Below are 17,913 nucleotides of genomic sequence, written 5' to 3' on the forward strand. Positions count from 1 at the left end.
AAACAAGAAGAATAACAATGAAGTTCTAGACAAGCTGTTACAGCATGGAAAAGGTAAACAACAATGATTATTTAAAAACAGTCTTAACAGAAAAAAATAGGGCATCAACTCAAGCTGGCAGGCAGCAAGCAGGTTCAAAAGCAAACAAAAGGAAATTCATTTTCACACAATACCTAATGATGTTGTGGAACTCACTGCCACGGGATGTCATGGCAGCCAAAAACACAAGTGGGTTTCAAAAAACTGATTAGACAATTTTTTGGAAAAAGGTCCATCAAGGAGTATCAAAAACAATGATACAGCTACAGACTCCAGCTCAGGAAGGTGCCTACACCAGAAAGCGCTGGAAGCTGGGAGGCTTTGCCAAAGGAAGTATCACTCCATCCTCGTCGTGTTTTCCATACTCTTTCCATACACAAGTAATTAGCCATTATCAAGAAGCAGGATATGGGGCTAGACAGACTTTTGCTGTGACTCTTTTATATTTGACCAATACCAACTGATACAGATAGAGACATACACGCCCCCGTGGTCATGGACAATTCTGTAAAAATTTGATATAGTTAAAAGACACATTTAAGAATAACATAATAAACGACATTTTTCATTGGAGTAGGACTAGAACTGGCTTTTGTGTTTCCTTAGGTATGTTCTGAGTCTATGCTTTCCAGAGAGGAGTTACGACATTATCCTTTTTATTACCTAACTACAGCAAGAGACGGATCCAGTAGAAAGAACTACCTCCATATTTCACCTGTAAGCCACAAAACTATTCACATCCTGCTGACTGGGAGCTTCTCAGCCTAAAACAGAGAAGTACTGAGGTACTGAAGTGCCTATCAAGTCTGTTGATCTAAACCGTGCTGCACAGGTGCTTCAAAACACAGATTACAGCTTTAAGTCCCACTCTAGGTCTAGGATATAATTCGAAGTCACAGTAAGGCCCCAACACTAGTGAACACGAGTGAAGCAGTCCTTTAATTTGTTGTTCCTTACAGACTTCAGCATCCTGAACACACTTTGCAACTTGAATGGCCTCCTTATCTTCTGCTTCTCCAGCAGTGAAAACAGAAAAGGAAGTGACTCACTGCTAACTGGGCGCCCCCCACCCCTTAGCAGCCATGACAAGCCTGCTGTAACAGATTACTTACCACCCTTAATTGTTTCCCAAACCATGCTTTAAAAAAATAAAAAAATAGATGATGACAAAAGGATTTTACCAAGATACCCTTCTTCTAACATCTGTCATGTTCCTTGGTTCAACTGGTCTGAACTGAACTGAAGGAGATGAAGGACTCTGACTGAAGGATTGAAGGAATCAACTGAATCAACTGAAGGAGATGCTGCTGTCTTGGCATGAAATTACAGTACAGACTACAATGTAAAAGGTACGTGCAAGATACGAGCACCGTGGACAGAAAACTTGTGCATCAGTCAGTGGCTACGTGGCAAGCTGCACTGGCATTGTAATACACTGAGTGGCACAACTACGCAGGTAAGTTTCTTCTGGTACGCTTGGCCAAAAGCAGAAGCCTAACAACTCAGCAGTCCTGTAATTCCAGCACTAATCCCAAGAAAAAGTTCCAAATAGAAACTACTGTAATATGCACCACTTTCCCCCCGTGAAGATTCCCCCTCCATTCCTGACACAGCTTCTAGTACTGGGAAATGTATCAGTATTCGAGTCAGGAACCAAACCTGTGACAAGGAAAGGTGTAATTTTTCAGGGTGAATAAGCCCCTTCAGTTTTCAAAATGGGAAAGAACCAAAGCAGAATTGCATACCTGAGGATCAACAAAGCGCTGATGTTCCTTTACACATGCATGTACATAACTTGTTCCCCTATACAGGACTACAGAGAGCTGACTTAGATACAGGAATTCGTGCTAAGTGGGTTCTCGTGAGTCAGCAGTGAGCCAGAAAAACTCTGCTTCCTACTTAGTGATTCATATTGGGATTGCTAAAAGCAGCAGATCCACGTCTGACACTGAAATAAACAGTAACTGGAGAAGGTGGGATTTCCCCCTTTGAAAAAACACATCATTCATTTAGGCATCTGATCCCAAGACCAAGGCAGGCAAGTCTGGAGCTTTATCTTCAGACCCGTACTTTAATTCTGCCACCAATTCTAAACTTGCTGCAAAAACGTATACATACTTCTATATATTGACTGAAATCCAGCTGTTTCATTCATGCTGCCTTCCATTACAAACATTTCCAAAAGAGAAATAAGTGATGCTTGTAACACACTTCTTAATGCAGTATCTGGCACAAACCGGGCCTACGCTGGGTTTAGGGCCTGGAAGTGCTACTACAAAAGATAATAATAATACTAGCTTAAGTAAAAACAACCAAAGATAAAGACCAATAAACCATCCTTCACCCCCCTTAAGAAAATGTGTTTATTCACCCCCTCACAAAGGTGGTTGCCCTGTTTATCTGCCGGGGAACTTCAGACATTCCTTCCATGTGCAGCGCAGATGGTCGCCACACAACAAAAGGAAGGGCTCCCTGCACATGCGGAGTAGACATGTCTGGTTTCTGGATAGACAGATGCCTGGTTGGAGCTACTGCTCCAGCAGGGCTGCTGTGCATTCCAAAAAATACAGAAAACCATCAATATCCTTTGAAAAACATCTCTTAGTGGAAAATGAGACTGTCTGGGAAAGCATAGATGCACAGTGACCTTGGTTGTGAGTCTTAATTCATTAGTGTGCATAAATTGTTTTGAGATCCTGCAGTGGGACGTGCTAGGGAAGCAGAAGAATATTTTAAAGTACAAGGCTCTGCTTTTTTCTTTATCCTCAGATATTCTTCATGTCTGATTTTTGACTTATGGTCATTGTTACTTCAATTATTATTATTATTATTTTTTTTTTTAGCTATCCTGACCTTTTCTTGACCAAATGGAATTGCCCCAGGCAGAGGATATGCGGTATCTAGGCTTGCTCATTGCATTTGTTTGTCTTAATCTTTTCTAATTAATTTACTGCTTTGACCTCAGTCCTGCTCTTCCTATCATTTTATAGCAAGATATCAAATGCAGCTGCTCTCTGCAAATAGTAATTATTTTGCAAATAAATGCCATTAGTATTTTTACTACCTTGCTAAACATCACAGTGTATGGGAAAGGGCCTACAAGGTTCACGTTGGCCAGCTGAGTACAAATATTGTTGGTAATTCTTCTGTAAATTGAAATATAAGATAGTTTGGCAGTAACCATTTCAATTACCAAGGTAGACAATACAAGCTTTAGTCAACAAGTAAACCAGGTGAACTGCATAAACTATAACACAGCAGAGCAGAAAATTAATTCTGTAACACATCATGCCTTGTGTCGCAAATTGTGTGTCTATCCCCATTCAAGAAATTGCTGAGTGAAGACCTGTTTTCTATCTAATATAAGAGGAAATACCTAAAAACATTTCTTTTTTCAAAGAATTTATTCTAGCTTTGAGTATTCAAAATACATACTTTTTCTTCAAACAATACAGGGCACAACTCTCTCTGCTCTTTCCTCAGCTTAATAAAAATGTAAACAAACCAGGAAATTAAAGACAAAAAAAAAAGAAAGCTACCTTTTCTGCATCCTGTTGTGCCTAAATAGAACATGTTGTACCAGCCCATACAACTTCTCAATAAAACGTATTGCAGACACTTCAAAAGCGGACCATAATCACGGAGAGTTAAGTGAGGAATGTCAGCTTGGATGAGGGATTTCTCTGATTTTGTTATACATTATTTAAGTATGGAGATTTGTGGTTTTTTACTTTATCTTGGATTTTACTGTAATGTAATTGAAATCTGTTACTTTTTTTCAGTTTCCTAAGTATTCCTATAAGTGATTGTATGGATTTGGGTTTAAGGATATTGTAACGGATCCAGAGCCTGTTGAAGTCAGTGGCAGAAGCCTCCGCAGCGTTTACTTAGTCCTTTCGTAAGAAACTGTTTTTTTCTCTCTCTTCTTAATACCCCTATGATCTACCTTCAGACATATTTAGAAATGAGGTAAAATCCTGGTCTCTATGAATCCAGAGGCAAAACTCACTTACTTAATTCAGCAAACCCACGTTTTACAAAAGAGCATATTTGATTGTACTGGGATCATTCACATTATATGAATTTCATGCATTAAATTCACAGCATTAACAGGATTATGACCTTAGCAGTTATTCAGATTCGGGGTGTTCCTCCTCCCCTCCCCTTCTTGGGCTTCTCTCATTTTCAGCAGACAGAGTTCATTTCCTTCAGTTACCCAACCATACCTGAATCTTCATATAAATAACACAGACATAAAAACACCATCTTTGCTGTGGGATGCCTGAACTCCACAGACAGTGGTATCCCCACGTAACCATACATGACAAATAGCCAGCAAACACACTTGCACAGATTTTACTACCTCAGGAACAGACTACGTTTTAAAAATACCCATGGCTTTAGGCTTCATGTGTCAAGTTCTGCATCAACTACACCCCTTTTACAGCCGCAGCTCTGACAGGAAAAAACACCCCCATCTCGCATTTAAAAACCAGATCCCTCACCCGCTGCAGATGCACGTGTGGATACTCCATGTCGTAATATCACAATTTTCTTCATGTCTTCACAACAGAGTGTTGCCCAGGCCTGTGGGCAAAAGGGGGATGCATGTTATGGTCATTTCAACCCCCCCTCTGCCTTGGGATAGATGTGGGGAGAAGCGTCCCACTGCAGGGTGGGGCTTAGGGGTGAAACCCCCTGACAGGACAGCCTCGATGAGAGGAAGCCCATGAGGGCACAGGTCCCACTGAGGGGAAACCTGCTGAGGGCAGAGATTGGCTGAGGGGTGAGTCCTCCTGAAGGGGGCTACCTGCTGAGGGGAAGAGACCCCACCGAGGGGAAACCTGCCGAGGGGAGAGACCTGCTGGGGGGAGAGACTTGCTGGGGGGAGACCATGAGGGGACAGACCTGCTGAGAGGGAAAAAAACAGGGAGGGGTGAGTCCTCCTGAGGGGAGCTACCTGCCAAAATGTGAGGCATGCTGAGGGGAGATCCATGAGGGATCAGACCCGCTGAGCCGACAGACCCACTGAGGGGAACCCTGCTGAGAGGTGTCCTCCCCTCCTGATGGGAGCTAGCCGCCAAAGGGGGAGATCCCTGAGGGGACAGACCCACTGAGGGGGAAGAGACCTACAGAGGGGTGAGTCCTCCTGAGGGGCGCTACCTGCCAAAATGTGAGACCCGCTGAGGGGAGATCCATGAGGGGGCAGAGCTCCTGAGGGGAACCCTGCTCCTCCTGAGGAACGCTACTTGCAGAGACCCTGTGAGGTGGAAGATTTGCTGAGGGGAGACCCACTGTAAGGGAGACCCGTGAGGGGACAGTCAGGCTGAGAAGAGACCTGCTGAGAAGAGGGACCTGCTGAGAGGAGCTACCCGTGGCGGGGTAAGTCATCCTGAGGGAAGCTGCCTGCCAAAACAGGACACCAGCTGAGGGGAGATCCATGAGGGGAAGGACCTGCTGAGGTGACAGACCCCACTGAGGGGTGTCCCCTCCTGAGGGGAGCTACCCACCAAAACGTGAGACCCACTGAGGGGAGACCCATGAGGGGAAGGACCCGCTGAGGCAGAAGAAACCCACAGAGGAGTGAGTCCTCCTGAGGGGAGCTACCTGCCGAAGGGGGAGATCCGTGAGGGGACAGACTCGCCGACGGGAAACACGCTGAGGTGTGAGGCCCCTTAAGGAGGCCGAGACCCTCTGAGGGGGGGTCCGATACTTCAGCCCTGCCCACTGTTGCCCCCCTCGAGGATCCACCGAGGCTGCAGCCCGAGGCGTCCCCAGTAGCAAAGCGAGCTGCTGCGTTTGCGGGCTGTTTTTTTGGGGGGGGGCTTGCCCGTGGTTCTTTCCCTCCCCTGGCGTGGCACGGGGCGATGCCGATCCCCTGCTGCCCTCAGCGCCCGGCCCCGGCGGGGCAGCGGCAGCGCGGCGAGCAGCGGCAGCGCCGCCTGGCGGGGCCGGGCGGTGGCGGGGCGGCTCCGACTGCGGCTCCTCACCGAGGCGAGGCTCGGGCGCTGCCCGGCCGGGCTGGCGTTTTCCCCTCCCCTGGCGGGGCCCGCACGTCTCCCCGTGCCTGCCTCCGTCTGTCTGCAGCGCTCCCGGCAGCTGCTGCCACGGATACGGTGTCGGAGGGCGCGGAAACACCTGTTTGCAACGGGAGGAAGGTGGGGAGCGAGCCCGGGCTGCCCAGCGCCGGCCCCGGCCCCTCAGCGCCCGCCGCTTGTAAACCCGGCCGTAAAAACGCCGCGGGATCACTTTTCAAAGAGATCGCTTTGCAGCTCGGACGCTGGAAAAAAAAATAAAAAAATAAAACAACACGCTCCTCGAGCCCTCTCCCCTACATGTTAGTTTTTCCACAGTGGTCGGTGTGAGGGGGGGGGAAGGACACGGCCGGGGCTGGAGGGCACTGACAGAACCTCGGGGGCCACGGCCGCGGGGCTCCGGCCTCAGGGGGCCCGGGAGGGGGCTCCGGGCCCCGGGCACCTCCTGAGAGGGAGCCGGGCCGGGGCCGGGGCCGCGCCGCATCCCCGGCTGCGTGCGGGGGCTCCGTGCTTCCAGCCGGGACCTGCCCGGAGCCTCGCGTGTAGCTTTTCCCTGCCGTTTTTTTTTTTTTCATAATAAAAGAGGGAGTGAAGCTTTTATTTAAAAAAAAAAAAAAAAAAAAAGGATTAGAGAAAGGAAAAAAAAAAGGCGATAGCCAAAGGGGATGCCAGTGAGGTGTGGCTTGCATTTAAATATCCAATATGTCAATGTAAGGGGAGTGTGTACGTATATAAAGTGCCGTTTGCATCCGCGAGCGGGCCCCAGCCAGCCATGGGAGGCGCGGGGAGCCGGGGCGGGCCGTGCGGGGCCGGCCGGGCTCTGAGGGGGCCCTGAGGGGGCCGCTGCTCGCCCGCGGCCCCATGGCCGAGGTGGGCGGCTTCCTGGGGGCGCTGGACCCCGAGCTGCACGGCTTGCCCCCGGCTCTGGCCGGGCTGCCCCTCGCCGACCCGGCCGGCTTCCTCAACGAGCGCCTGGGGCAGATCGAGGGGCGGCTGCAGCGCGGCTCGCCCACCGACTTCGCTCACCTCAAGGGCATCCTGCGGCGGCGGCAGCTCTACTGCCGCACCGGCTTTCACCTGGAGATCTTCCCCAACGGCACGGTGCACGGCACCCGGCAGGACCACAGCCGCTTCGGTAAGGGCTCCCGGCGGCAGGTGGCGGCCCAGCCCGGCGGCAGGTGCCTCCCCCGGCCCCACTAATTAATTAGCCCGGCAACCTAAAGCTGCCGGATATAATTAGCCTCCTAAACAAACGTGCTCACTCGTCGGCGATGCGGGCGGGTTGTGTTTTCCGATTTCCTCCCCTCCCGGCGTCCCCGCAGGTGCACAGGGACAAGCCTTAGGAAACAAAAGTGGGGGGAAAAGAGAAAAAACTAAATAAAAGTGGATGGGGGGACGGTGGGGGTGGCCGCTTCAGCTCTGCCTATGCCCATGGACTTAAAACTAAGGCAGGCAAAAGAAAGGAGGGAGCATGTCGGAAAAAGAAATTTCTGGCTTTTTCGGGTATATTTTTTCTTTTTCCTTCTTCTTTTGGCCTCGGCAGATATTTGTGAGCTAATGTGATTTCTTCTCCTTGCGTGAATTTCATTAGGAGTGTCTCCCCCAAGTAGGCAGGGATCAGTTGGCTGGATTGGCGTCTGAAGCTCTGTTTCGGGAGGTTGTTGGAAAGGAAAGGGGAAGCTGAAGGGGGAAAAATGCTTAGGGGACCTCTGAAAGGAGAAGATGGAACAATAGGCAGAGTGCTGTGGATTTACCTTGCTGCCTGGGATAAAGCTGGAAGACTTCAGAGCTTGTATCTGTGTCACACAAGAGCAGGAATCTCTAATGAGACTATATGTAATCTTCAAAAAATGCATCCTAAGCCACAGGCGAAGGAGTACAGTAAGTTTGAGCACAGCTAAGAAAAATTCCCGCTACTTCAGCATCTAGTGCAGGTGTCTGGGTAAGCTATCAACAAGTCCCATGCCAGTGATCTCAGCTATGTTGTCAACAGGTTGCAAGAAGTGTTCGCAAGACTTTTTACAGTTTTCAAGTGATTTAACTCCTCAGTGAAGGGAATTCTTTTTTGCCTTTAATTGTTTGCAACCGGTGCTTTCTGATACTTCAGGAACTCCGCCGCTGCTGCTATTGTTGTTGTTAGTTTAAGGCAGGTTTTTGGAACAATTGGAAAAGCTTATCTGTGAACTGTGCTTTCCATAAACACCAGGTGTGTGTGTAACATGTCCCTGCCTAAATCAACAAGAAAGTCATAACCTGCAGGTCAGAGTAAGGTACTAATGGGCTCATGGGGCAAGTGTTCTTTAATTACCTCCCGAAAGACATATATCTTTTAACCTTTTAAAAGAAACTGAAAGCGAACCCACTGCATCTGTTTGCTTTTTAGTTTAGTCTGCCATGTTAGTTTAATCTGCCAGTTCTTTTTTTTTTTTCTTTTTTTACCTATCTTTATACGGGTAAACCGTTTCAGATGGCTATGTCTATCTCAGTCCCATTTTTTTAAAAGATAGAGTAAAATAAACGTATTTCCAAACAAACTTTGGAAGAATGCATTAAACAGGCTAAAACTTTTCATGAATTTTGCACACTTAAGCTTAAGTCACACAGTGTGTTCAATAAATCGAAACATTGGCATTCCCTAAGCGTTTTAGCAGTCAGCATCCAGCTACGTAAACTAGACCAGACTTCAGATATAAAATATTATAGTTTTCTGCTTCAGGGTTTTCCCAGAGGCAGTGTAAAATAAATAGTTATTTGTTGTAATTGCAGGACAAAGCCCCACAGGATTAGACTGGAATCCTCATGTTCAGATAAAGTTGGACTGAATGTCGCTGCAGCAGAGACTCAAAGCAATAACGTATTGGCACACAGTATTCACCATCTGCATTCAGTAGCCATGAATATTTAAATTCCAGTGTTACTGGTATGGTTTGTATTACGATGTCATGTATCGATGCATTCCTAAATTTTGCATGCAGCAGGCACAAAGCAGTAACTTATTACAGAAACAGGCAGGCTGTACGGTGCTGGGGAACTACAAAACTAAACTGAGGGATATGGAGCTAGAGAGGTTTTCAGGGTAGCAGTTTGAAGCCGCCTTAAATCTAGGGGCACCTGGGGAAATACTTAGAAACCCTTTATGATGGTTTGGCAGATCAAGCGCACATGGCTGGAAGGTGCTCCCTGATCTCACGAGCAGATTATTAATGTGCTTGCTCCATGGATGGCTCACAGGGACGCCCCGGCACAGGCATATATCCAGCTGCAGAAGGGATGTAGGTTGGAACTGGACTTTGTATCCCTATCTCTGATTACTGGAAGGGGTTCAGGAAAAGACAGGCAGTATCTGCACCATCCCAGAAGTTAGCAGATGTGCAGGACATCCAAGTCTTTCAGGGAGAAAAATAATGAACTGAAGCCCTGCTGATGGCAGTCAAGGTCCTAACAGGAAGGTTTAAGGGAGAGATTAATTTGTACCACAGAAGTCAAGGGATGTGCCAGTAGGAAACAGGAAAAGCAGCAGAAGCATCTACCCACAACTCCTGAGCAGTCACAGCAACTATTGCCTCTCATCTGTCGAGGACTGGAGCTTTCTGAAATCACACCTGTCTCCTGGAATGTGACATTTTATACTTGTAAAAATACAGATTCACACAAGAATGACAGCATGCAGCTTATTTTTCCTGGAGGAGGCTTAACGCAAAGTTTGGTGAAGCCCTTCAGGATCCTTGGAAGAAAGCTCATTCTTAGACGAGAGGATTGCGCAAACGCTCTCTCTGAACTGGCAGCTCCACCTGAGTCATCCCAGAAAAAAATGGAAGCGTTTTTAAAAATGTATCTGTCTTCTCACTGCATCTGCTAGGAACCTTCTTGTACAGAGACATAAAGGGTGGTGAAAGGCTGGAGAGGGTTTGGACTGACATTACCACCCCTACGAGAAGAATCCTTCTGAGGAGGGAAGTGAGATAAGTCCGCCAGGAAAATCCTTGCCAGGAGGAATTGCTACCCTTCTGCCTTGAGTCTGTTTTACACCAGCATTCAACAAGCGACTCCAACAGTGCTTCACTGCAAGGGAGGAGAGGAAAAGGCCTCGAGTTAGTGCTGGAGTCTACTAAAGGGGGTAAACAAAGCTCTTCTTGGGTACAAATCTGGTAATGGATCTGTAACAGAGCCACTTAGAGAAGCTGGTGAAACCTCCAGAGAAAGTTTTGCAGTAGATTTTGACATTCAGACTCCAGTGCACCTGTTCCCAAACAGTTGTTGAGTTTTTTAGCTGAAGCTTTAGGTTTGTAGACATTGATACAACATCTGAGGTTGTTTCTGTACCGCGGCTCGTCAATACAGTCATGTAGGAAGAGACAGGTGCAGCGAGCTGAATTGTTCTTTGAGGGATAGTTTATAGTAATGCGAGAGCATGCGGGGCTGGCCGCCACAGCGCTCAGGAGATCATTCAGTGCTTTGGTGTTAAATGAATCCAGTTGGAGCCTTAATCAAATCTCTCCTAATATTATCTAAAAAGACTCCAAGAACAAACAGAATGAATAATCAAAGCATGAAAAATGAAGCAAGTCCTGAGGGAAAAGAAAACAAGAGAAAGGGGAAAAAAAAAAATACCCCATGGTCTACCACAAAAACACACCGCTACAATTTGAAAGAAAATTCTTGATCTGGCCCCAGTGGCCGCTCCCTGTGCTGCTGGAGATCAGATGTACGAAGCTGCAATTTTGTCTAGCAATTGGAGTGAGCTAAGGACAGGATGGATATTTGCCCACATTTTTTCAGCCTTCACTCCGTCTCCTGACTTTTGTGGGTTTAAGTTACGTTCTTAATGCTATTTCAACAGAGTTGTCTTCCGTGCCCGTCTCCAAGTGCCATCAGAGATCAGGAGAGGGGAGTACTGCAAGTGACATTGTCAGAAGAGGTTGTCACGGGTCCACCTTGCAGAAATCTCAGTTGCAAGAACAGCAAGTGCACAGCTAACGTGCACCAGAGGAGAGGTGTCTCGCCTTCTGGGAAGGGCCAGCGCTGCTCTGGGATGCCCTTACCAGGTCTTTAGAGACTGGCTTCAAATGCCACAGGCAGAGCCTGCTGGTGGGTAAACTCAAGAAGAGCTTTCTGCTTCCCTTTCTCAAACATCCCTCAGTTCCTAAACAGGACTAGGAGCATTTTCCTGCTTCCCAGGGGCGACTGAAGGTAAATTTAAAACCAAAAGCAAACCAACCAACCCAATTAGTGCCAGTAAGGAGGTCGATCTATGGCTCTCCAGTTATCAGACATTTTTCACTTGAATATCCACTTGTCATCAGCCTGGGAAGGACACCCCATTTCTAGGGATCCCTGTACTCCTTTCCCCCTGTATTACTTTTTCCTTTATTTTTCTGAATAACCATACCACTGTTCAAAGAGGGGTGAGTGAAGTTCCCATTACTCAGAAATAGCGGCTGTCCTCATTTTTGTCCTACAGGTGGGGGAAGGGAAGTGGACAGCAGTTCGGTAACTTGCTCCATGTTTCAGGACTGGTGGGGAGCGGAGGCAGAAGAAAATGCTTCATCCTGCACCTCTTCCCTCCCTGCTCATACCTCTTTTCAGATAAGAAACCATGAAGCTAGGTGCATGAAGAGCAGAGCCAGGTCTTGGTCTGCCTGCCGTGGAAGGCTGCCCGTGTGCACTGCCTGCTCTGAAGGCAACGTGTGTCCCAGCCTGGGCACGCGGGGGAAAGGAAAGAACCGACTCTCTGGGAAACCAGTAATTCTGGAGTCCCTTGAAGAAAACATGGGACATTTGGAAAGGCTGTGCTTTCTTTGCGTTTTGTAGGATCTGATAGAAAACGAATGCAATGACGCATTGTGCTGGTCTCCAGGAGCCCAAAGCCCCACGGAGGACAAGTTACCCCGCTCTGAGTGTAGCTGGGCATATTTCAGCCTGGCAAATTTCTGCACTGGTCTAAAATTCAAGTTGTCTGTTTGCTTTCCTGTTTGTCTCAAGGAACTCCAGCTCCTGAGTCCAAATTTCGTCTCCACCCCGCACCACCTGCTGGCTCCAGGGAGGGTTGGATCAGACACACGAGGCATAGCGTAGACAAAAAGTCTGACACAAGGCAGAAAGACTAATTCTTGCACCAGCGTGGCTGCCAGCACCTGACCAACCCGTCTGCGCTGAGCTGAGGGGTCCGTGGCCGTGTATCTGTCCTATATTTAGGCAGTGACACCCTCTGAAAGTCATCACATCCACACCTGACCGCGCAGAAGATCCATTTCCAGAGCCAAGGGCTGACTGCCGCTGGAGTCAGCCGGCTCAGGTGGCCGTACGTCACGCGGTGGTTTTAGACCCAAGGCATACTTTTCAGAGGAGCTCTGGGAGGTAACCCGATCGGAGAGGCAAGGGGCAATTGCTCGGGACTGGACATTTTGGGAGCTATATTAAGGCACCTGGAGCCAAGCTAAAGGTTAGAGCAACTTTGCCCTCCTGTCAATGGAAACGCCCTGCCCATTCATTAGACATATCTGGGATGGTGAGAACCCTCTTCCTGCCTCTACTGCAACCTCCTGGCTAACTCATTCAGCGCTGGACGTGGGCAAAAACTGCCTACGACCTCTGGATTGGGAGCATGTGATATATTCAGAGTCTAACACAGTCCCTCTAGCACCTCTGGGAGGATTTTCCATGGAGCTTGAAGGGGGCAGGTGGCGGGTGCGTTTCTACCTGTGCATATCTGAAGTTGGCTTTATCCCTGAAGATTGTATACATTTTGGGGTGGCAAGCACCACTTGACAAGCATCACTGCAGCAGCGGGAACAGGACAAGCCTCACAAACACCTTTTCTAGTGCTTTTTATTTATTTTTATTGAAATCATCACTTTAAATTGTGTGGGGCTATCTTCTCATACCAGAAGCTCTGTGGGGACAAAACTCACTTTGCTTTTGGTGAAGAAGACAGACCCAGTGTGGTAAGAGTCTTGTAAAACTGCTAGTGGGCCAGGCACACGTTTCTCCATCTCTCTTTTTGGTGATTAAAAAAAAATAAATAAAAGCAACAGCTACGCCTAGCACTCCTTTTCTCATTAGGAAAGGTCATTTCCCTCGGACAAGTCAAGTTCATAATGCTGGGGAGAAGTCTGGAGTGGAAATTGAAGGATTGCATGCGTGTAGGACTAGAGATTTAAGAACTGTGCAGTTATAAATAAAACAAGCAAGGTCTGTGAGAAGCTCTGTGTTTGGGAAGTGCTGTTTCATGTTTGTCACTTGAGCCTGGTGTCAGTTTTGTCACCTGTATGATTTGCATTCCTTTTCTGTTTTAGGGATTTTGGAGTTTATCAGCCTGGCGGTGGGGCTGGTTAGTATCCGTGGGGTGGATTCAGGACTCTACCTCGGCATGAATGAGAGAGGCGAGCTGTATGGGTCGGTAAGTTTCAGATCTCCTGATGATATGAAATATACAGCATTCCGGGCTGTGGGGCCTCATTGGTGTCACCAGCTGTGTCCGTCACAGGCCTCCATAGTCCTTGTGGTGCCACATTCCTCCATCTTACCCACTGGTGTCAGAGTACCAGTGACAGATACAAAACAGGGGATTATAGGGAGGGGGATGCACTCACGCAGTGTTGTCCAGCACAGGGTGCAGCTCCCAAGCCCTTCGTGGGGGTTTAATGGGCTTCAGCCTTTTGGAAACAGGGCAGGAATGGTCAACTAAAGGCACAGGAGGGAAATTTAGCATAAAAACGGGTGGTATTTGAATATTTTCACAAGTAACATCACATTTATTGCCCACATGCTCAGGATCTGCATGTATCTGCAGGTCTTACATTTGTGTTATAGTTCTCTCATGGAAACTGAAAGTGTGGTGTAAGTGTTATTTTTATTATAGCATTCTCTACAACTCCTTTTAGGAGTTTAGGGAAGTTTCTCATAATTTTCTAAAAATACCCTTTCAGACTAAAGTTTTTCTTGTTTTGCCAAAAGCCACATGCTAGCTTTCCTCTCAACACAAATTCCTTAACACCTAATTCAGCAGATGGGGCTGAAATGGTGCAGGTACCCCGTGGGTGCACCCAGTAAGAGCTTTGCCATCACTGGTTAAGTCCCCATTGACCCAAAGAGAGCCAAGCTGTCCTCTGCTCACTTCTACTTGAGTGTTTAGGCTTGTAATCAAAATGCCAGGTCTCAGTAGCTGGGCAGAGTCCTTCCTACAGGACTCAATTCCTAATTATTTAATTCAATATAAAATAATTATTTCTAGTTAGCTAGAAGAATTGCTTCTATTCTGAAAATTAATTGCATTCTAGATAGCTTTTTTTTTTTTAAGGTTATTTTTCTGTAGCTGCTGCACTGCATCGGTGCTTTTTCATCAGATGCCCCGTTGCCTTGAATTCAACTCATCACAAGGGTGTGTTTTTTTTAAATGCATCTTTCTAGATTACCACCCTATGTGAGGACACTGATTTTTTTAAGGGTGGATCACAATAACTTTAAAATGACATAAAATAAATCGACTTTAAACCAAAGTGGAAGGCACAAACTTCCTCTACCCAAGCCAGATCAACCTCATAGTGTAGAACTTTTAACCTTGTGTTCAGTGCACATAGAGAAGCCTTCAGAAAACTTTTTCTTAGAGAACAGTAATGATAAAACATAAGTTTCCATCATCTTTTCTTCTCCCATTCCCATCTACTGAGACTGCTATAGCCACTTTCACTACTTTTAAGGTCCAGGTACTGAAGTTTATATGAGATAATCAAGTACTAGCATTGATTGATAACTTTTCTTTTTCCACTTCACTTCCTTAATAACATCTACCCAAAACAAAAGAGCAGAGACAGTGATTACATTAGAAGCACGCAAGACAGATAAAAGGTAAAGTTACCAGGAATCCATAAAATACAGAAATTTTAAACTTCAGAAATCGGCTCAAGCCTAAAACCATGCAGCAGGACCCCTCCTGTTAAACTCCAAGGCTGTTCAACAGCTCCTGGAATTGCAGCTTGTACTCATTCATGCTGAAAATGAGGGCACAAACCTGCGTATCTCCTTTGCTTTCAAGCCCTGCAGCTCTGATCATGAATCAACAGAGTTAATTAAGTTTCAGGGCCTGTCTTAATGCTACCTCACAGAAATAACAAAAATACAATTTTACAAGACTTTACCTGGAAACAGAATTGACCTTAAGACATAATCATGGGAGTTTTCTCTGTTGTTGCATCCTGCACAGTAGAAAACACACTGGACACTGCAGGGATGACAGTGACCACCAATCCGAATTGTGCAAAAGTCACAAACCAGGTCCCCAAATAACCCTGAAGTTTTAAAACCTGTAATGTGTGGGTTGTGCAATGATGGCTTTTCAACAGGGAAAGCCACTACAGTATTCCTACTTACAGGTCCATAAAGCAGTGTGTAACAACAGCATTAGCATTACAATGGTATTTGAGGAGATTGCAGGGGAGTGGTATTTTTAAAATTTCTGCAAGTGTAGTGTTCCCCTCAGTGCCAACTTTGCATGCTGCGCATATTGATTTAGCAGCATCAAACACCGGAGTCAACCACTGCCACAAAGACACACGAGGTCCTCTCGGGAGTGCCCGTCAGCCTGCTCTGTTAGCTGTGTCCCACCGCTTCTGCTACATTTTCCACCAATTTCAGAAATAGAAGCAAGTACCTGGAGCAGTAAGAGTCCCGGGCAGTGCCCTGCGTCGCCTCAGGCTCAGTGGGGACATCCCAGGGCTGGGAGGAAAATAAATGACATCCTGCAGAGTCACCCAGGACCCGCAAAACGTTGTACAGAAACACAGTGCCTCCAAACAGCCCAGTGAAAGGCATGCAGGTGGGGACAACGCAGCAGCACTGCACTTCAGTTGGTCAGTAGCTTCCAGTGTGTTTTGAGTAGATGCCATCCTAGGAGGGGAAGAAGTGCATGTTCATTGACAGATCTGGGAAGAGAAATCTGCAGTTCTGCTGCTCTCAGATGACAAGAGCTGTGGTGGAGGCTTTTGGAGGACTCATGAGTTTCCTCAGGGTTTATTTAATTAGCAGCAAAACGTTCAAAACAGGTTCTGAGCGCAGGTGAGCTCCTGTATCTTATTACAAAACATCCACTGCAGGCAATAACATTTACTTAGCACTCCATACAGCATAGATAAGACACATTCCCTACCCAAATAGTTTACCGTGTGGGTACAGTCTTTGTAATGTTCTAGCATCCTACGTCTGCAGCCCGCCTTTCATCTGAAAGGCCTGAGCCCCTCCTGGGCAATCCCCACGGGGTCTGCGGGTCCCCTGCCACTCAGTGCAGCCACCCCAGAGTCCCCCAGGTCCTGGTGGGGCTGGGGACAGCCCCACTCCTCGCTGCGACCCAGCCCAGCCCGACAGCTGGCACGGGAGAGATCAGAGCCCATGGGTGATGGCCACTGCCTGAAAAGCCACGTGCTGCCAGCAGCCCCCGGGGTAAGGGTTCAAGGGGCTGTGGCTGCATGACAGCGGTGGCATCCATCCCCCAAACCCGATGTGTGATGCTCCGGCCATGTGCTGGCCTTGCGCCGAGGCCGGTGCTGGCACTCACTCATCGCATCACCTATCGCCGCCGTAAATCTTCCCTGGGGTTAGGCATCCCCGGGGCGCTGCTCCCCATCCAGACCTCCCCACATCTTGTTATGGCCTCACATCACAGCTATCTGGCGCTTCAGAAGATGAAAGGCCTGAGGAATGCTTTCATTCGTATTGCAGTGTATATCATTATGTGCCTTGAACTTTCAAACACGCTGCTCGCTCGTCCTGCCGGGAGGTGCCTTGCGCCGCAGCGTGCGTTCGCTGTGTCTTACCTGCGCGTGGGGCTGCCGGGGGGGGACGGCCCCAACTGGGCACTCCCTTCCCCAGACAGGTGCCGGTCCCACAGCCAACGCAGCAATCTCCACGTTCACACCCTGACCACAGACACGTGGCTGCCAGCTTTGGAGTTTTGCTGCAGCCGTGTTTTATTTTTAATGGAGGGCCTTTGCAAAATGCACACCCACCTTCTCCTTCTGTCTCCTTCCTCCTCCAGCTTCGGAGGTCTTTGGGTCCGGGCTTGTGCCCGTTTCCAGCTTTCACCCATGAGAATCATCCCCAGCAGCACAGTCCCCTCCTCAGGGGAGCCAGAAGCAGGTAGCTAGGAAAATTATAGGAAAAGAAAGTGAAGGAAATAGGAAGAGATCTTTTTTTTTGATTTTTATTTTTTGACACCCATCTTTTTCTTCTCACATCTCTGCCCCAACGCAGAAGAAGCTCACAAGGGAGTGCGTTTTCCGAGAGCAGTTTGAAGAGAACTGGTACAACACGTACGCCTCGACCCTCTACAAGCATCCCGACTCGGAGAGGCATTACTACGTGGCGCTGAACAAGGACGGCTCCCCCCGCGAGGGATACAGGACTAAGAGACATCAGAAATTCACTCACTTTTTACCGAGGCCTGTGGACCCTGCCAAAATACCTGCAATGTACAGAGACCTCTTCCACTACAGGTGATGTTTCCGGCAGCTGCCCCGTCAGTGTACATACTTGGGCTCCCAAGCTTTTTCCCAGAGCACTATATTAATAGTCATTCCATCATTCCTGTAAACGTAGATGACATAGGAAAGCACTTACATTGAATTCAGACACTGCTGTTCCTCCTTGTTTGAAGTGTATATCGAACGTGGGTTATTTATGGGGGTGGGGGTAGGGGAAGGGAGGGAACCCTACATATAATCTTTCATTTTCATTCACTTTCTTTACTCGGTGGCTGTCAGAGAGGCTGAATATTCAGTGTTATGGTTGCTTAAAGGAACAAACAGGCGAGCAAACTTGATCACCAGGGGGAAAAAAATAAAAACAA

The 17,913-nt window shown here is 47.6% G+C and overlaps 2 protein-coding genes and 1 long non-coding RNA gene across 3 annotated transcripts; 1 reads left to right on the plus strand and 2 right to left on the minus strand.

Moving 5' to 3' along the window:
* Positions 1–4,097: 4,097 nt before the first annotated feature.
* Positions 4,098–6,823, minus strand: LOC121077514 (translation initiation factor IF-2-like). The gene is made up of 3 exons (XM_040572786.1): positions 6,802–6,823; positions 5,647–6,287; positions 4,098–4,626 (listed from the first exon to the last, which is right to left on the minus strand). Exons 1-3 carry the CDS (start codon positions 6,821–6,823, stop codon positions 4,525–4,527), a joined length of 765 nt encoding a protein of 254 aa, XP_040428720.1. The 3' UTR covers positions 4,098–4,524.
* On the plus strand, positions 6,781–17,913 carry FGF16 (fibroblast growth factor 16). The gene is made up of 3 exons (XM_040572682.1): positions 6,781–7,209; positions 13,370–13,473; positions 17,319–17,913. The coding sequence occupies exons 1-3, from the start codon at positions 6,936–6,938 to the stop codon at positions 17,562–17,564; spliced, it is 624 nt and encodes a 207-aa protein (XP_040428616.1). The 5' UTR covers positions 6,781–6,935; the 3' UTR covers positions 17,565–17,913.
* On the minus strand, positions 13,482–16,685 carry LOC121077429. Its single transcript, XR_005824030.1, has 3 exons — positions 15,724–16,685; positions 15,212–15,294; positions 13,482–13,757 (listed from the first exon to the last, which is right to left on the minus strand). It is a non-coding gene; the product is annotated as an uncharacterized LOC121077429 (long non-coding RNA).

This window comes from Cygnus olor, chromosome 13 (genome assembly GCF_009769625.2).
Source record: "Cygnus olor isolate bCygOlo1 chromosome 13, bCygOlo1.pri.v2, whole genome shotgun sequence".
NCBI classification, from domain to species: Eukaryota; Metazoa; Chordata; class Aves; order Anseriformes; family Anatidae; genus Cygnus; species Cygnus olor.